Source organism: Cucurbita maxima, unplaced genomic scaffold (assembly GCF_002738345.1).
Source record: "Cucurbita maxima cultivar Rimu unplaced genomic scaffold, Cmax_1.0 Cma_Scf00001, whole genome shotgun sequence".
In the NCBI taxonomy this organism is placed as follows: Eukaryota; Viridiplantae; Streptophyta; class Magnoliopsida; order Cucurbitales; family Cucurbitaceae; genus Cucurbita; species Cucurbita maxima.
Genome location: NW_019272017.1, coordinates 7,142,216 through 7,158,312, shown reverse-complemented (window position 1 = coordinate 7,158,312; position 16,097 = coordinate 7,142,216). Strand labels below are relative to the sequence as shown.

At 33.6% G+C, this 16,097-nt stretch overlaps 2 protein-coding genes across 5 annotated transcripts; one reads left to right on the top strand and one right to left on the bottom strand.

The window, feature by feature from the left end:
- Nucleotides 1-2,056: 2,056 nt before the first annotated feature.
- On the top strand, nt 2,057-3,213 carry LOC111482997 (non-symbiotic hemoglobin 2). The gene is made up of 4 exons (XM_023129067.1): nt 2,057-2,227; nt 2,313-2,427; nt 2,665-2,781; nt 2,956-3,213. The coding sequence occupies exons 1-4, from the start codon at nt 2,133-2,135 to the stop codon at nt 3,082-3,084; spliced, it is 456 nt and encodes a 151-aa protein (XP_022984835.1). The 5' UTR covers nt 2,057-2,132; the 3' UTR covers nt 3,085-3,213.
- Nucleotides 3,214-3,482: 269 nt separating this feature from the next.
- On the bottom strand, nt 3,483-8,438 carry LOC111489929. 4 transcript variants are annotated; one of them, XM_023138443.1, is made up of 8 exons: nt 8,130-8,438; nt 6,513-7,949; nt 6,084-6,202; nt 5,195-5,803; nt 4,800-5,112; nt 4,172-4,340; nt 3,989-4,091; nt 3,483-3,871 (listed from the first exon to the last, which is right to left on the bottom strand). In XM_023138443.1, the coding sequence occupies exons 2-8, from the start codon at nt 7,668-7,670 to the stop codon at nt 3,754-3,756; spliced, it is 2,589 nt and encodes an 862-aa protein (XP_022994211.1). In that variant the 5' UTR covers nt 7,671-7,949; nt 8,130-8,438; the 3' UTR covers nt 3,483-3,753. The 4 variants fall into 4 exon arrangements, with proteins under 4 accessions (XP_022994211.1, XP_022994134.1, XP_022994376.1 ...); XM_023138366.1 differs by having other exon boundaries at nt 6,513-7,912; XM_023138608.1 differs by having other exon boundaries at nt 4,172-4,337; nt 6,513-7,912.
- Nucleotides 8,439-16,097: the final 7,659 nt, after the last annotated feature.

Here is a 16,097-nt window from a genome sequence, read left to right as displayed (position 1 = left end):
TTTTTTTTTTTTTTTTTTTTTTTGTCTCTCTTTTTCAATATTTGTTTGGATTCTAAATAACTGTCTCTCTTTATCATTAACTTCAATAATTTAATACTGAAGTAGTGACAAAACTATAGGCACAAATTTTATGGAAAACATTCCAATATTATTCCAAAATCACAAAATTTCAAACAAATTATTATTTTGATATTATCCCATTTTTACAGTGTGTAGCTTCATCAAATTCTCCGGGCTAATATGAGTACAGCTAAATATAAGTAAAAAATATACTTTCGACAAAGAGGTCAAAGATTTAAATCTTCATTTCGTGTTAGTTTAGGGAGAATTATTAAGAAAATAATGGGATTGGAAAAGTAATAAGAAGATGAATCAAAGATGTAAACATGGGACAAAAAAAGTGGTCTAAAACGTGATGTTAAAGCTTGCTAATAATGTCTGCAAAACCCCATCTTTTTACTTATTTAGGATCCGATCCAAAGCAAAAATAAATAAATAAATAATATTAATTATTCCTTTTTTTCCTTTTTAATCTTCCTCGTCACGTATGTTTATATTTTAAAAAAGCTTAATTTGATGAGGAAGGAACTGAAAACCAAGCTGGAAAAGAAAATGACAAAAGGAAAAAAAACAGATGAATCTCTGTGTTTTTCCTGTTCTTCTTTCTCGATTTTTATTATTTGTTATTTATTATAATTGGTTTTGGTCTTCTCTGCCATTTCAATCATTTCCTCATTTGGTCTATTATAACTTTTTTTTTTATATTTATTTTTTAAATAATTGCTGTCATAAGTAATTTTATTGGTAAATTTTAATTTTAAAATCAGAAAAACATGTTATAATGTTTGGTTGTGATTTTGTTAATAGTGACTTATTTTATATTGATGTTAATATTTACATTTTTTTATTATTAGAGAACTGTTTACACATTTGTATGATTTAAATTGCAAGTAATTTTGTTAATCTAAACTATTTGATAAGAGTTTAATTAAAAGAGAAAAAAAAATAATTGAATGTTTCTTTAACTAGTAATTATCTATAATGCATTAATATAAAAAGATACTTTGATTTATTTATTTATTGAAAATTAAAAATTAGAATTCGTTAAATATTCAGTATATTTTGTATAATCGTATTATTAAATTGTTAGATTTGCTATGTTTTTATATTGAAGGATTATGAGGGCCGTGATAAGTTTAGCCCACTAGGTGAGTGGGCTAAGGCCCAAAAAATGGGCCTCATTTCTACCATAATCGGGCCCATTAACAAGTCATCATTCTACCATTTTTCTTTTTTCCTTTTCTCATGCTTGAAAATAAATTCATTTCCTAAAAACATATATTTAAAAAATTAACAAAAATTCAATTAATCCATTCTGTCACCCTCTCGCCATTTAATGTTATTTTATTTTATTTAAGGGTTTGATGGATAGATATTATAAAGTTAAATAGATTTTTTGATCTAAAATATTTATATAAATGATTGAGTATTCAAATTTGCTAATTACTTGAGTTAGCTATTTGGGTAGCACGATTATCGAAAAATTCTTATGATTAACACGATTATTAAAAATAGAATTATGATTAGGACGGTTATCTTAAAAATAAAGACGTGCACTACCATAACTCCAAATTTGACGTGCTTTCAAATTAGAGCATAAATAATGTATCAGATGATGGTCTTGATTTAGTGGCGTTGACTGTGAGATACGATGTCGTATCATAACAGATAGGATATGATATATTCCCATAAGGACTAAGGAGGGATTAATTGATATGAAAAAATTATTCATCGGGAGGACAAAAATTTAAATATTGTCTTTATCTCAGCTTTCATTTGTAGCCATCCATATGGAATAATTACAAAAATAATAATAATAATAATAATAAAATATAAAAAAATTATAAAAAAATTAAATGAAAAAGTTAAAACAAGGCCCATAATCCTTGGGATTTTCCCAATTAATCCTGATTTTGTCACGTGAACTGGTTTTTTTAAAAAAAAAAATAATAATTTTGAAACTATTTTTGAATTTAAAAAATAGATTATAAAATGAGAGTGATGAAAAGTTGGAAATTGGAGAGGGGTACTGAAAGCACCTTATCCTTTAAATTTTAGAGAGAGAAAGAGAAATGGAATTCACAGAGAAGGAAGAAGGTTTGGTGAAGGAATCATGGGATGTTTTGAAGAAGGATTTGCCTCTCTACAGCCTTCATTTCTTTACTCAGTAAGCATTTTTCCTTTTATTTATTTATTTATTTATTTATTTATGGTGTTTCCTTTGTTTATTATTTTTACTGTAATAATGGAAGGATATTGGAGATAGCTCCAGCAGCAAAGGATATGTTTTCTTTCTTGAAGGGTTCTGAAGAGGTTACTCAGAACAATCCTAAGCTTAAGGCTCATGCACTTAAGGTTTTCAAGATGGTGAGTTTTGTGTGTTTTTACTACCAAGTTAATTTTACAACATTTATAGAAAATTCCACTAATAATTAGTGGGTTAGATTAAAACATAGTTTCACAAATGGGTTTCAAGCTCAGTTTCATAACTCCAAACGCTACAAAATGTAAGCTCGAACTCAACCAAATGCTTGGATATAAGAGGATTAATGTTGAAATGTTGTTGGATTGTAAACTAAAAAGAAAAAAGTGAAAAAATTGCAGACATGTGAAGCAGCCATTCAGCTGCGAGAGAAGGGGGAAGTGGTGGTCTCTCAGACTACCCTACAGTATTTGGGCTCTGTCCACCTTCGTAATGGAGTCATTGATCCACATTTTGAGGTAACCTTTCAAATCACTTAATTTTTTTAATTTTTTTTAAAGGAATGGGTCACTCGAAATCGAAATTTAAAAATTTAAGAACCTATTAAATAATTATTCAAAGTTTAGGAACCGAACCACTCTAATTTTAATAATTTAAAGTGGCAACTAAACCTGAAATGTCGAGGCATTCAGGTGGTGAAAGAGGCATTGTTGCGAACCGTGAAGAAAGGAATGGGAGAGGAATGGGGCGAGGAAATGGGCAATGCCTGGACCCGGGCTTACGACCAATTGGCTTCAGCAATCAAAGCTGAAATGAAATAGAAAAAGAAAAAGGGGGGGGTGTTTGAATATGCTTTATTTGTTTTGGCGATATTGGCGATGGGGCTCAAAGCTCATAATCTTATGTCCTTTTAATTTCCTTGTCAACTCTTTATACTGCCATTTCATTCCCAACCTTTCTTTGCTCAAGTTATTTCTTCATTCAAATTGTCATATTTGAATTGTTGATTGCATATCTAAGTTCATTAAAATTTAACTTCTTGTTCACAAATTTGATCTCAATCTAGCTGTGGAGAGAAAAAAAAACTTAAAAAAGTTCTCAAATCATTAGAAGATTTGAACCTGTGATCTCAAAGGAAAGAGTTCAGATTTTAACGCTACGAGCATTAGCGAGTACTAGGCCTGAAGCATTGGGAACTAATAAATTGAAACGAAAAGAATTTTCGGACTTACATTTGCTTTTATTTACGTGAAAAAAAATGATGAATCGATCATGCAATGTGGCATTCCAATTATACAACGCAAGATAATAATGTTACATATATAATCTGAGAACAACAAAGAGGCACCTACCGGACGCTGCTAAATCTCACGGCTCCCATCTGTGTTATAAGAAATAAAGGACTTACCAACATGACTACCTCCCTCCAATCGGATTGAAGGAGCTCCACACCTAACTGAATTTACTTGTTTCTGCCTTTTCCTTTCTTTCTACAATATCGAGTATGCCCGGATGACTTCGGCGATCGGTGCTCGACACAGTGGGCACTTGCCACCACCTCGGACCAACTCATTGGCACATTTTGAACAAGTACACATATGTCCGCATCTGCAGTAAGAATTCCATTCCATTTAACAGTTGGTATCTTCAGTTCATTCCGCATCATTCAATTAGTTAAGATATATATTATCAGCTCATTCTAAAATTAAGAGTCTGAAGGCATACCTGTAGAGGAGAGAGTCGATATGGCTGTCACAGCAGACGCAACAAGTCCCCTTCCTCACGTGACACCATTTAGAACCATCTTCTGATGTCTCAGTGGCTAGACCTACATTGGGAGGCAATTCGTGTTGAGGCGTTTCTCTACAACATACAAGAACAATACGTTGCATTAAAATGTAAACTGACCTTTTTCACCAGCAGATCTGTTTAATGCTGCAGAGACTTCTTGTCTAACAGATCGCTGCAACTCTAGCTGCATATCCATGCAAGCCTCCAACATTCTCTGCATGTGAGTCATGCCATGTTGAAGTCTTGCCATGTCTGCTCTCAGATCGTTTATAATCTCCCATTCCTGCTAAAATCAGTAACGAATCTTATCACAAACCCTCAAACCAGACGATCTGTATTCTGAAATAAATAGCTTCAAGGCAAGGAAATTTTTCACAAACGAATATCAGATTTGGTAGAAGAACAATGCTTCTCGGTTAAAGATCAACTGGAATCAATTTTTTTGGATAAGAAATAAACTGGAAGCAATTAAAATCAGACTTGATTAGTGTAGAGTGCCAGTCCAATAAAGCTTCAACTATTTCTTCACCTACTAAGAGTGTGTGTGCTTGTGTGTTTAGAGAGAGAGAGAGAGAGAGAGAGAGAGAGGTAACGCTATTACTTCCAAGATCAATTTTCTACAGTTTCCTGGGTCATTGAATAAATGAACTCCCTCCCCCATAACAAATAGAGCCATGTTAGCCTCCTTTATAGACATTGCCAAATCTAAATCCAGGATAAGAATTAAAAGGAAGCAGCAGCTCACCATTTCTGAACGATTCATGGTATGACGAGACCAGCTGGTATGATGCAGGTCATGGTGCCAGAGTGGTTGAGGTGGAGGAACTGGTGGAGATGGAAGCACCAGAGAGGGTCTATTTACAGCATCATTTTGTACGTCACTCTGTTCATCCCTCTGTTGGTCCTGATCCTGTGGTGGAGAAGCAGGAGCTGGTGAAGGCAAAGTTCTATGCAAATCCCAATCTATGGGAGCACGACCTTGCCTATCCACATACGATTGTATTAATTGATCCAAACTTTCACGGAAACCACTCCGAAGAAGGTTAGAAACGCTTCTCCTACAAAAAGATAAACATCAAATGCATAAATACGTCTATGCCTGCAAATATGAATAATAACAATTATGAGAATGATTACCACCTGCTTAAGAGTTCTCGAAGTTCCATACTATAAACGTTATCATCATCAGGTGGGTGAAACCTGTTGGACCGTCGCACTGGAACAGACCGACGATTTCTAAAATGAGCAGAGGGCCCCTCCGACCAATTTCCAGCAGCTTCTCGAGTGCCTCTCTCATGCCAAACTGCAGCAGGTTCAGCTGGATGAACTTCTCTTCTTTCTGCATTTCCCTGTGTACTGGGTGGTGACCAATCATTAGATGAATTCGCCTGCCAATTTGCTGTCACATCCTCAGCATTATCATCTCTCCACTCAGTGAGTGGGCCAAAAGTTGTCCGTTGCCAGTTTCTTCTACCATCCTCAGAAATTTGTTCGTGCCAGTCCCCATCTTGATTCATATTCTCTACCTCTGAGTTGCTTTCCATGTTTTCAATTTGATCGGGCAGCTGATTGGATTCAGCTACCTGACTCTCAGGCTGTGATTGTACATATTCTTGCTGGACGTTCTGTGAACCATTCGTTCGACCTCGATCATTTCTAGAATCATTCATGTCACTGTTAGTTGCATTATCAGGTTGGTTGTCTGCTTGACCACGAACAATATTTTCCAATCTAGAGCGGAATCCCTCCCTGAGTGATATATATATATATACACACACATAAAAACTATATCATTTCCCAAATAATAATAATCTTGACAAACTTAGCATGAATTATAAATCAGACTGCGAAAATCTGGAAATGTGAAGGTCCTTTTGACATGATTCAAGGCTCACAGGATATTTCAGAAAAATAACTGAGATTAAAAATATATTATGACAATGCTTAGAATACACATAAATACCTATTTTCACAATATATAGTAAACACAAAAGGAAACGAAATGAAACATCCTCACGACACAACATACCTTAAACCAGAAACAGTATGTCGCTGCTGTAACTGAACTAATTCACTTGCTGCCATAGAAGGAGGCCGCTCCTCTTCAACAGTTCTTTCATTTCTCAAAAATCTACCTCGAAGTAATGACTGGGGAAATATAAAGGATTAGTGCTCATATAATAGCTGTGAGTGCAAATAAAATCTAATGGAACAATGAGATGTGGAAGAGATAAATATAAAGCATAACTAAAAATGATCATCAAGATTGTGATGTAATTGAAATACCCACATTTGGGGTCGCTCCAAAGTCTTAAAGGGCTTCACATTCAAATGAAGCAGGGTGCAGAATAATTTAACAGTCAAACTCAAAATCCAATCAATTTTAGTTTTAACCATAAGTGAACTAGAACATTGAAAGGTAGAATAAACAAAACAACATTCACACTTGGCAGCTGACCTGGATTCGGTTGCGATGGGCAAAGTCAGAAACAGCTCGATGCTCCAAAAGCCCTTGAAGTTCACCCTGTCTTTCCCTTTCTATTCTTACAAGTAAATCAAGTACTGCTTGTCTTCCTCGCAACCTTAACAAATCTCTGCGAATGTGTTCATTTTGGCCTTCATCCTGGTCAGCAACCAATTCATCACGGCCTCTATCAACTCGAGCACCCCGTCCAGTCCCTCGATCTTCTCTCCTTTCACTACGACTTCCTCTTTGTTGACTGGTCATTTGCACCCATTCCCTAACAATCCTAACTCGCTCACGTTCTGTTTCCCCAAGCCATTCAGCTCTGGATCTTGTGCTCCTCTCAGAAACATTAGGTGATGGATCAGTAATTCCACTCTCCATCCATCCCCGTACTATTTGCCTCACTCTCTCCCTCTCAACTTCGCCAAGATCAGGAGATTGCTCTCTGGTAGAACCATTGTTTTCATTCCTCACATGCTGCGGTGCAATTTGATCGTGATTCCATGCCCCAAAATCATTTTCACTCTCACTTGCATCAACCACGCTTCCCTGATTCTCACTCTCCCGACTATCAGACATATTTGTACTGGACATAGTGGTAGAAGATTCAACACTTATTTGCTGCCTCAACCTTTCCCTCACCCTCCCACGAGCCCGATTTATCATATGGTCATCCTCCAGCTCCCTCCACATCTGTAATATTGCTGAAGCTTGTGGACATGGAGTCTCAACGGCAGTCTGCTGTCTTGAAGTTGGAGATTGGGACTCCCTTAAAAATGATGAATCAAGCGTTGAAACGGTATGCATTCTTGCAAGTGCCATCAACTCAGATTCACGATTTCTCCTCTCAATTGTCGTTATCATTTCCTGTGCCTGCCGAGCAGCCCAGCGGCTTAAAATTCGAGAGTGACGACGGCGTGCAGCTGAAGACTCAGCTAAATCATCACCCTCGAGATCAGATCGCCTTCTCCTCCGTAGAAGCTGATCACCTTCTTCTTCCTCAACTTCTTGATTGGCAGCAGAACTACACGACGCAAATGGAATACATTCATCCAGATGCCCGCGCATTAACTCCTCAAGTCCACGCTCTAATTCCACTCGAGCATCACTAGAATCAGGCTTCTGTTGTAGCGATTGAAAATCCGTCATCCTCTGCAATCTCTTACCCTAATGCCAGCATCTGGCACAAAACAACGCCCCAAACAAAACCTTCGACCTTCTATCAACAATAACAAAACCATTAACCCTTATCCCTTCCTTCCAGAACTAAAAAAATCACACGTTTGAATTACTCCACAACACAAACCATCCGTAACAATATTTTCGAACCCAATAAAGACATAACATCTAAACAATCGGATTGAAACCGAAAGGGCTCCACAACAAACCACCTGATAAAAATAGAATCCAAAGAATCAATCATCAAAACTGAAATTGAAACGAAGATCCGACGAGAACATTGCACACCCAGGAGCAAATTAGATCAGTTTGAAATCATGAACAGTCAAATAAGAAAGTAAACAAACGGAAGACAAAAGACGATGGGATTAAAACGAGAAATTAAGATTAAACGAGTAGGAATGATGAGATTCACTGGCAATTACAAACCTCTGAAGCTCTTTGCGCGTCTATTTCCTGACCAATCATGAGAAACAAAACCCTAAAATTCCCCCTCACAAAGAGAAAACACAAACTGAAAATGGCGAAAGAATTACACAGAGAAGTTGTACAAGGAGAGGCAGAGAGAAAAAGAGAGATCAAATGGGAAAATGATCACCAAATTTATAAATTTGCTTGAGAGAGAGAGAGTTTTTTAGAGAGAGAAATGCTCGTAGCGAGCGAGCGAGGGGGAGAGAGACAGAGAGAGATCTTCGTTCTGAATTTCTCACTATTTTTTGTGTTTTTTTTTTTATTTTCTGTTTTGTATTTTGTGAGACCGAGGAGGGGGCTCCGGGGAGGAGAGCAGAAACCGCCGACCTACCAAGAATTGACACGTCATTTTTTAATTTTCGTGTTTTTCTTTGTTTTTTTAAAATCTCTTGGGTAGCGATGTTTTTATATTAATTCATCGCATCTAAACATAATTCTTTCTTTTAATAAAATAATTGATGACTTCTTTTAATTTGCTTTATCCAAACTATATAATATGTACCCAAAAATTCCCTTCCAATGCTCTTCAATAATCTTTTACACCTATTTTATTATGAAATTAAAAATTCTCTAAATATTTTAGACTCACATCCTATCAAATTAAATTATATTTGATCATTATTTTAGAAATTTACTAAAATTGATCATTTAATTTTATAAAAAAATTATAAATGATTACGATAAAATATTAATATTCTTCGAGTATTTTATAAAACAAATAATTTATCTCAATAATTGAATATAAAAATCGCCCATCCTCATTTGGGTATGGGCTAGATAAATGTTCAAACAAAAGTATCGAGACTTAGATTTTATCAATATAATTAAAAATGTATGTGAAAAAAAAAAAAAAAAAAACCATGGATTTCATATATAAAATTCAGTTTATTATAAAGTAAATAGATTATTTGTAATTACAGTCTAAAAAGGAATATACAAATTTCACTATATTTAATCATATTGGTCAAATCTAACATGAAAAGAAAAACTATGCATTATTTATAATTTTTTAAATAAAGTATAGACTTATTTACATACAATTTATTACTATTCATTTTATTTTTTTAATACCTTTTAATTTTTAGCCAAAAAACTGAAAACTATTATTTTAATTTAATATTTTTACCCAATTTTTCCAAAGTTGTTATTTAATGGAATCCTCCACAAATAATCATGACTACAAGAAATTAAAAAAAAAAAATTATAAAATTAAATTCTTATTTAAGCTTTTATAGAAAAATAAATAAATCAATAGAAATTAAAAAAAAAAACACACACACAAACAATGTGAACTAAAACTAAATTATTGATGCATATATATATATATATATATATTAAAAATGTTATTTAATTGGATATGAGAAGGTTTTATTTAAAGAAGGAATCATAGTAAATCCTTTAGCGATATTTGTCCCACCTTTTGTTTGGACTAAAAACAAATAAATATTATAAAATCAACTTTATCACGAGAAAACTCCAAATAAAATGCATTATTTAGTCTATTATATATATATATATATATATATACAGTTAGAGAAAATTAAATATTTCAAATAATCATTAATAAATTTATAATTACAAGTCAAAAAGAATTGCTTTTTTTTCTTTTTTTTAAGCAATATATATATATAATATCTGGCGGTGGGTACTATAACAAAAATAATAATTAATTAATTAATTTGTATTTATAAATATATGTATTTAATGTGCCCATTTAGGGACAAAATCTAACTAAAAGAAAAAAAAATTGTAAAAATGTGGAAACAATCTTAAAAAAAATGGGTATTTCGCCGGATTAATGAAATTTATTTAGTTTAACTAAAATAATTACAAAAAGCGGGAGACGATTTGATATAACATAAAGAGTTGTGAAAACTGGTGAGGTCCCAAAAAACTGGGTGAAATTCACTGATTTATTTACAATTCAACCACGTCAATTTTCGAGATTTGTTTTAAGATTATAATTGTTCGAGAAAATTAAAAAAATAATATATTTTTTTTTTAATAGAAAGGGTAGGTTTTTAGGGGAAGAGCCCTTAAGGTTGATGAGAGAGAATAAGTATTTTAGAAGAATACTACATGAGTGGTACATTGAAAAGGGCAGTCCAACCTAAATGAATGAAGCACACCATCCAACTCCCTAAATTTCAGCTAAATTATTTTCTGATAAATTTTTATAATTAATTAAGTGAAAATAATATAATTATGTAAGTTATTATTATTATTATTATTTGATTAATTTTGATAAAATTTGATTTTTAAAAACTGATATTTATTTGAAGTAATAATTAGGAGTGGGGAGACTAAGAAAACTATAATTACTTTTTACTTTTTACTTTACGCTTCAAAAACTAACTTTTTCTTTCGCTTTCTGTAGGGCCCTCTTGGATTTCACTCTCTTCCTAACTTTTATTTATTTATTATTATTTTAATTTAGTAAACTCCCATTTCAGACATAAAATATTAGTTTTATTTTGCATGTTCGAGATATTTTTACTGGAGTTTTAAGTAGATCGAGAAATTCTTCTATCCCTTACAAAATGAAATTCTATTATGTAATTTTTCGGCTATAAATTCTAGATTGTGAGTCAATTCGAAAATCAATAATAAATCTTACATAAATTCTTTTAAAAATTAACCTAAAAGAGCAGCTTTTTTTCGTCACGAAGATTGCTGGTGGATCGACTTATTGACTTAATACTCTCCTTCGAAAGTAATCGACGAATAAATGGTTAGTGACTAACAACGCCCTACGCCCTACATGATGACCTTCTCCGTTCAATAAAATAAAACTAAGAGAGAGAAAGTTATAAAGTTAAATATCTTAAGATGTCTTATCCTAAAAAAAGTGACACATTCAAGCTGGGCAGGTGCTTGATCCAGCATGTTGACAAAAAGTAGAGAATGTTGCTTTGCTCGTGGGCGGCACGTGCCATTCTTGGTGGTCCAAATTTCTGTATATTTATTTTTACTAAATATTTAACTTTTTTTTTTTTACTTAGGCTAAGGTATAGTGTCCATATCATTCATGTTTTCCAAGATTAATTATAAATAATTAACATATATTTGTTGGGACATTATTTATTATTTATTATTATTATTATTATTATTTTGTAGGTACACATTTCACAAAGTCTTTAACGGATAAGAATATTTTATGACTCAAATTAAGATTTTTTTAAATATATTGAATGACCAAATTACATAGACAGATAATCAGTACATTTTTGTTATAGTTTGCTATTGATTAGTAGTACTCCTAACAAATAACTTGTATGAAGGATCTTATGGAGATGCGTAAACAACCAACTGGATTGACTGAATATTAATCGGGCTCATTCAACTAATTAGTGATATATGGTTCTATCTAAGATAGAGTTGTCTTTGAAGTCACGGAATTGGTTGATTGAAAAGCTCGAGCAGAAGGACATCTCACAAAAGTTTTCTACCAGTGATCCTCTCCAATTAAATAAATAACTTAACTGACTCGACTAAAATTACAATGTTTAAGAAATATTTTTTTTTCAGTTGGATTAAGTTACTATTTTTGCCTAATATAATTACTCTAAAAGTAGCAATTATATTAAATAATATTTATAAATTCCCCGTGACATACACATAAATCCAAGAGAGAAAAATGAATATTATTATGAGTTAGGTAGATACTAAATCATATGGCATAAGTGCCGTAAGGCTCAAGAATCATATCTTATAATTAAAAACTACACATAATCAATTAAATGTCCATTAAAAAGCAGACAACTGAATTGAAGGCTAAATTCAGTAATGTGCATTTACAGACAGACAGTGGATTTGTCTCATGTCGACGACCGGTTTTGTCGCCGTCTTCGAGGAAAGCTAAACTACGGGGTTTATGGCCAAACGACATGTCGGAGAACCTGGGAACCCCGACAGACCAGTGTGGGCTTAGAGATTGCAGAAATGGTGGTCTGTTTGGTAAGCAGAACCCACGTTGAAAGTTCTGGGTTTTGTTTGGCCCTTCTTGGGTTTTCAAAGGTTCGATCATCGATGAGAATCTTATTCTCGGTTGGGACATTCGGAATACGATATTGTTCACTTTGAATTGATTAATTTTATAATTTTATTTTAAAGAATCATATTTTTTAACGACGATATTAAAATAATTTAGAAAAAAAAAAGCAATAAACCCTGAATTTGTGAGTGTTTGAACTAATCTCACGAGACCATAATATGATTCTATCGCATTTGACCATCACAAAGACTTGTCGAATTTTAAATGAAGGAACAACGGTAAATCAGGTTTCAGAGAATTCAATTCTCATTCTCAACCCATGACCAATATGAGCTCGAGATTTCCTTTGTAACTCTCATAACTTCTTCGTAGTGGCTCCGTTCCATGCCTCATTCCATAGAAAATCTCAAAGTGACTCTATTTCATTATGTTCCATCCATATCCCAATTTCATTTATTTAATATTTTTGTAGTGTCATTAAGATAAAGAGATGTCGTTTCTAGGGAAAGAAATGTAGTTATAAATATTTTCAAAATTCAAATTAAAATTTAAAAAATATATGTAATTTTTTTAAAGATTTTATTTTCAAACTTTAGCTAACAAGTTCAAAGTTATTATAAAGAAATTATGATAAAGTGCCACAATTTTCAAAAATAAAATATCTGTCAATCATAATCATAATTTTAACTTTTTTATAATTAGAATTTAATTAAGAACACAAATTGCTCCCTAAAAAATGTAAAAAACAGACAATATTTTTTAAAACAAAATTATTATAAAACGACAACTTAAAAGACATGAATGAGTTTTGATAGCTAAGGAATGAAGTTAGGCTTTAATAAGCGAAAATGAGCGTTATATTAAAATAAACACTTTCTACCCTCTCACAAAATCGTACACATATCTTATCTTATCTCATGTCCAAGGATCATTTGACTAGCAGTCTCCATTTTTTTCAGTTCAATAACATGTGCCACGTGCCAATCATTCTTTTTAACATAATTGCAGTTTTTAATTTTCAACCGTAACTGAGCGGCCTATCAAAAAATGATTGCAGCGTATCACGGTCATGCTTGTTCAAAATAGACCGTGACACGGCTACCTGCTAAGTTTTAATCTTATCTTTAAAGCAGCAAAAACAGAAGGATCCAAGTTCTAAATTGGCTATGGTCTCTCCCAAACATCTAAAAGAAAGTTTCCCATCCCCAGCTCACAATTCAACCTATGATTGACAAGAATAAATATAATGTAGTTAAAAGTACATTTAATCTTTGATCAGAAGTCAGATCAGGACATGTTACAAAAAGCTGGCTTCAAGAATAGCCTGAACGTGATTCCTGACAGTCCACAGTCAGTTGCACAGTAATTAAACACAGTATCTCTCTTCTCTCTCTCTCTCTGACAGATGAGAAAGAGGAACATTTTGGCACAAATGGAAAGAGAATCTGAGGAAATGATAAAATTCCACCGGAAAAAAGTCGAGTTGATTAGAAAAGAAACACCCAAGTTGACATAAACAGGAGGAGAACTGAACTGACTAATTAAAGAAGCCTTCCATCTAGAGGCTGAGCAGAAAATTTGTCCAAGGATAATCCTCAATCGATGGCTTAACTCTTAACTAGCTTTGGAACAACAAAATTAGGAGATCCACGTCGACCGAATATTCTTTATAAGAGTGTGGAAACCTCTCCCTAACAAACGCATTTTAAAAATCTTGAGGAAAAATTCGAAGGAAAAAACCTAAAGAGGACAATATGGCCTTAACCCTTAACTAGCTTCGGAACAATAAAATTGTGAGATCTCACATCGATTGTGGAGGAGAACAGAACATTTTTTATAAGAATGTGAAAATCTCTTCCTAACAAACGCATTATAAAAATCTTGAAAGAAAGCTCGAAATGAAAAGTCCAAATAAGAGTTAATAATGGATTTGAGCTATTACAAAAAAATGACATGGTGTCGGATAAAAAGTTAGGATAAGGTGTCCATGGCATTAAAAGAGTTGCACCAACTGAAGTTAAAGGTACAGTTGGACTTTGGAGGCAAACTCACAAGTGAAGAATATACAAACAAGGCAATCAGCATCTTTATGACAGAGAGATTACACCACAGGGGTGTTGGGAACAGTGATATTATCTGTTTTTTTTTCTGTCTGAGCTAATTACCATGGGCAGGGACTAGGGAGACCACAAGAATTTTTTAATTTTCTTATGAGTTTTAGCCTTCCAAATTGAATCAGATAAAACAAACGAGCTGCCTCCTCATGAGCTGGCCTCCAAGCAAGTCAAGATAAGGAGAAGTCCTTGTTTATGAAGCAAGTCAAGACAAGGAGCCATCCAAGAAACAAGAGATTAGGAAACAAATCAGAAATAATCTCAAGAACATCAAATGAAAAAATAGTCAACATGAATAACTTTCTTTTTCTCCTTTTATTTACATGTATGTCAATGTTTGACCGGCTATTGCTTAGGCTTCTTGACAGATACAATGGCTTGAAGGGTTAGTTGACCAAGAATAGTTTAGAATTTCAGAAAGAGAGAGTGCTGGCTATGAACATTTAAAGACTAAAATTGGAAACCTTGTTTACTCAACCGCCTGCACCTCCCCTTTGAACTAAACATTTGAAGTTTTAAACTACTAAAGCATATCAGAGCATAGCACAAAAGGGTATTTCTCAAATATGAAAGAAAAAAACGGGAGGAAAGAGATAAAGATTATCAAACTAAAAGCCTGGCAATTGAACAAGAACAAGATCAGCTTCCTACTGGGTCATTACTCCAGAGACAACAGAAGGAATTTCTAGAAGAATGTGAGGTCTAGATGTCCAAACCGAAACATATAGGAAATTGGAAGGAAAAATCACTTTAGATCCCTTTAGCTTGAGGAGTAGATTAGCCAGGAAAAGATTTCTACATTATACACCTCATATCACTAGATTTTCAATAAAAAGAATCTTCTATCCATCACTTTGAACCTGGGAAGAACTCTTCCCGAGGCTACTTGTGAGATCCCACCCATGAAACAATTTTTTATAAGGGCGTGAAAACCTCTCCCTAGCGATGCGTTTTAAAAATCTTGAGTGAAAATTCAAAAAGAAAAGTCTAAAGAGGACAATATCTATTAGTGGTGAACTTGGACCGTTACATTGCTAATACCACAATCCTTAACATGATCTGGATGCAGTTTTTTTTTTTCTTTTGATCACTAAGCAGCAAAAGCAAAAGGATAGCCACCCAATCAATGACTATTACAAATCGTGACATCGACTGTTTCATAGATTTTGAAGGTTGTGATAATCCATTCAAAGACTAATACAGCTGCCACAAGGCCCCAGATAAATTTATTAACCACTAAGATAAAAACTAAATTTGGCCTTATTACGCTGTATTCCCTGTACCAATACCTATCCAATTGATTCTCAAGCAGATATAGCAACAAACTATTCCAACATGAAAGAAAAAAAAAATTATTATCTACTCAATCGATAGTATGTTTCGTTGTCATGAATGACGACAGAGAAAATTTCAATTTACTGAGTATCGGCCATTAATTTAGCCATTCCTCATGGCTGCAAAAATCGAACATCCAAATATATAAGAAAGCGACCGGAAACTAAAACTCTATGTCGTAATGATCTTCATGGAGATGGATGTGAAAAAATCGGAATAAGAGAAAATAATTAAAAAGAGAATTAATACAGCTTTTAACCTTGCCGGAGAATATGAAATCTGCTTGCTTCGATCAATCAACAACGCCTAGGGAAAATCTGGATGGGCACTAACAGATTAATTGCAGGCTCGCTCAGTCACCGAACGGATTCGTAGCACAGACAACGAACGGACTCGTCAGACCTCAAAACTTCCCCGCCATTTCATTGCGAGCTGGAGCTCTGCCCTGTTTACTTCTTTTTTTTTTTTTTTTTTTTTTTTTTT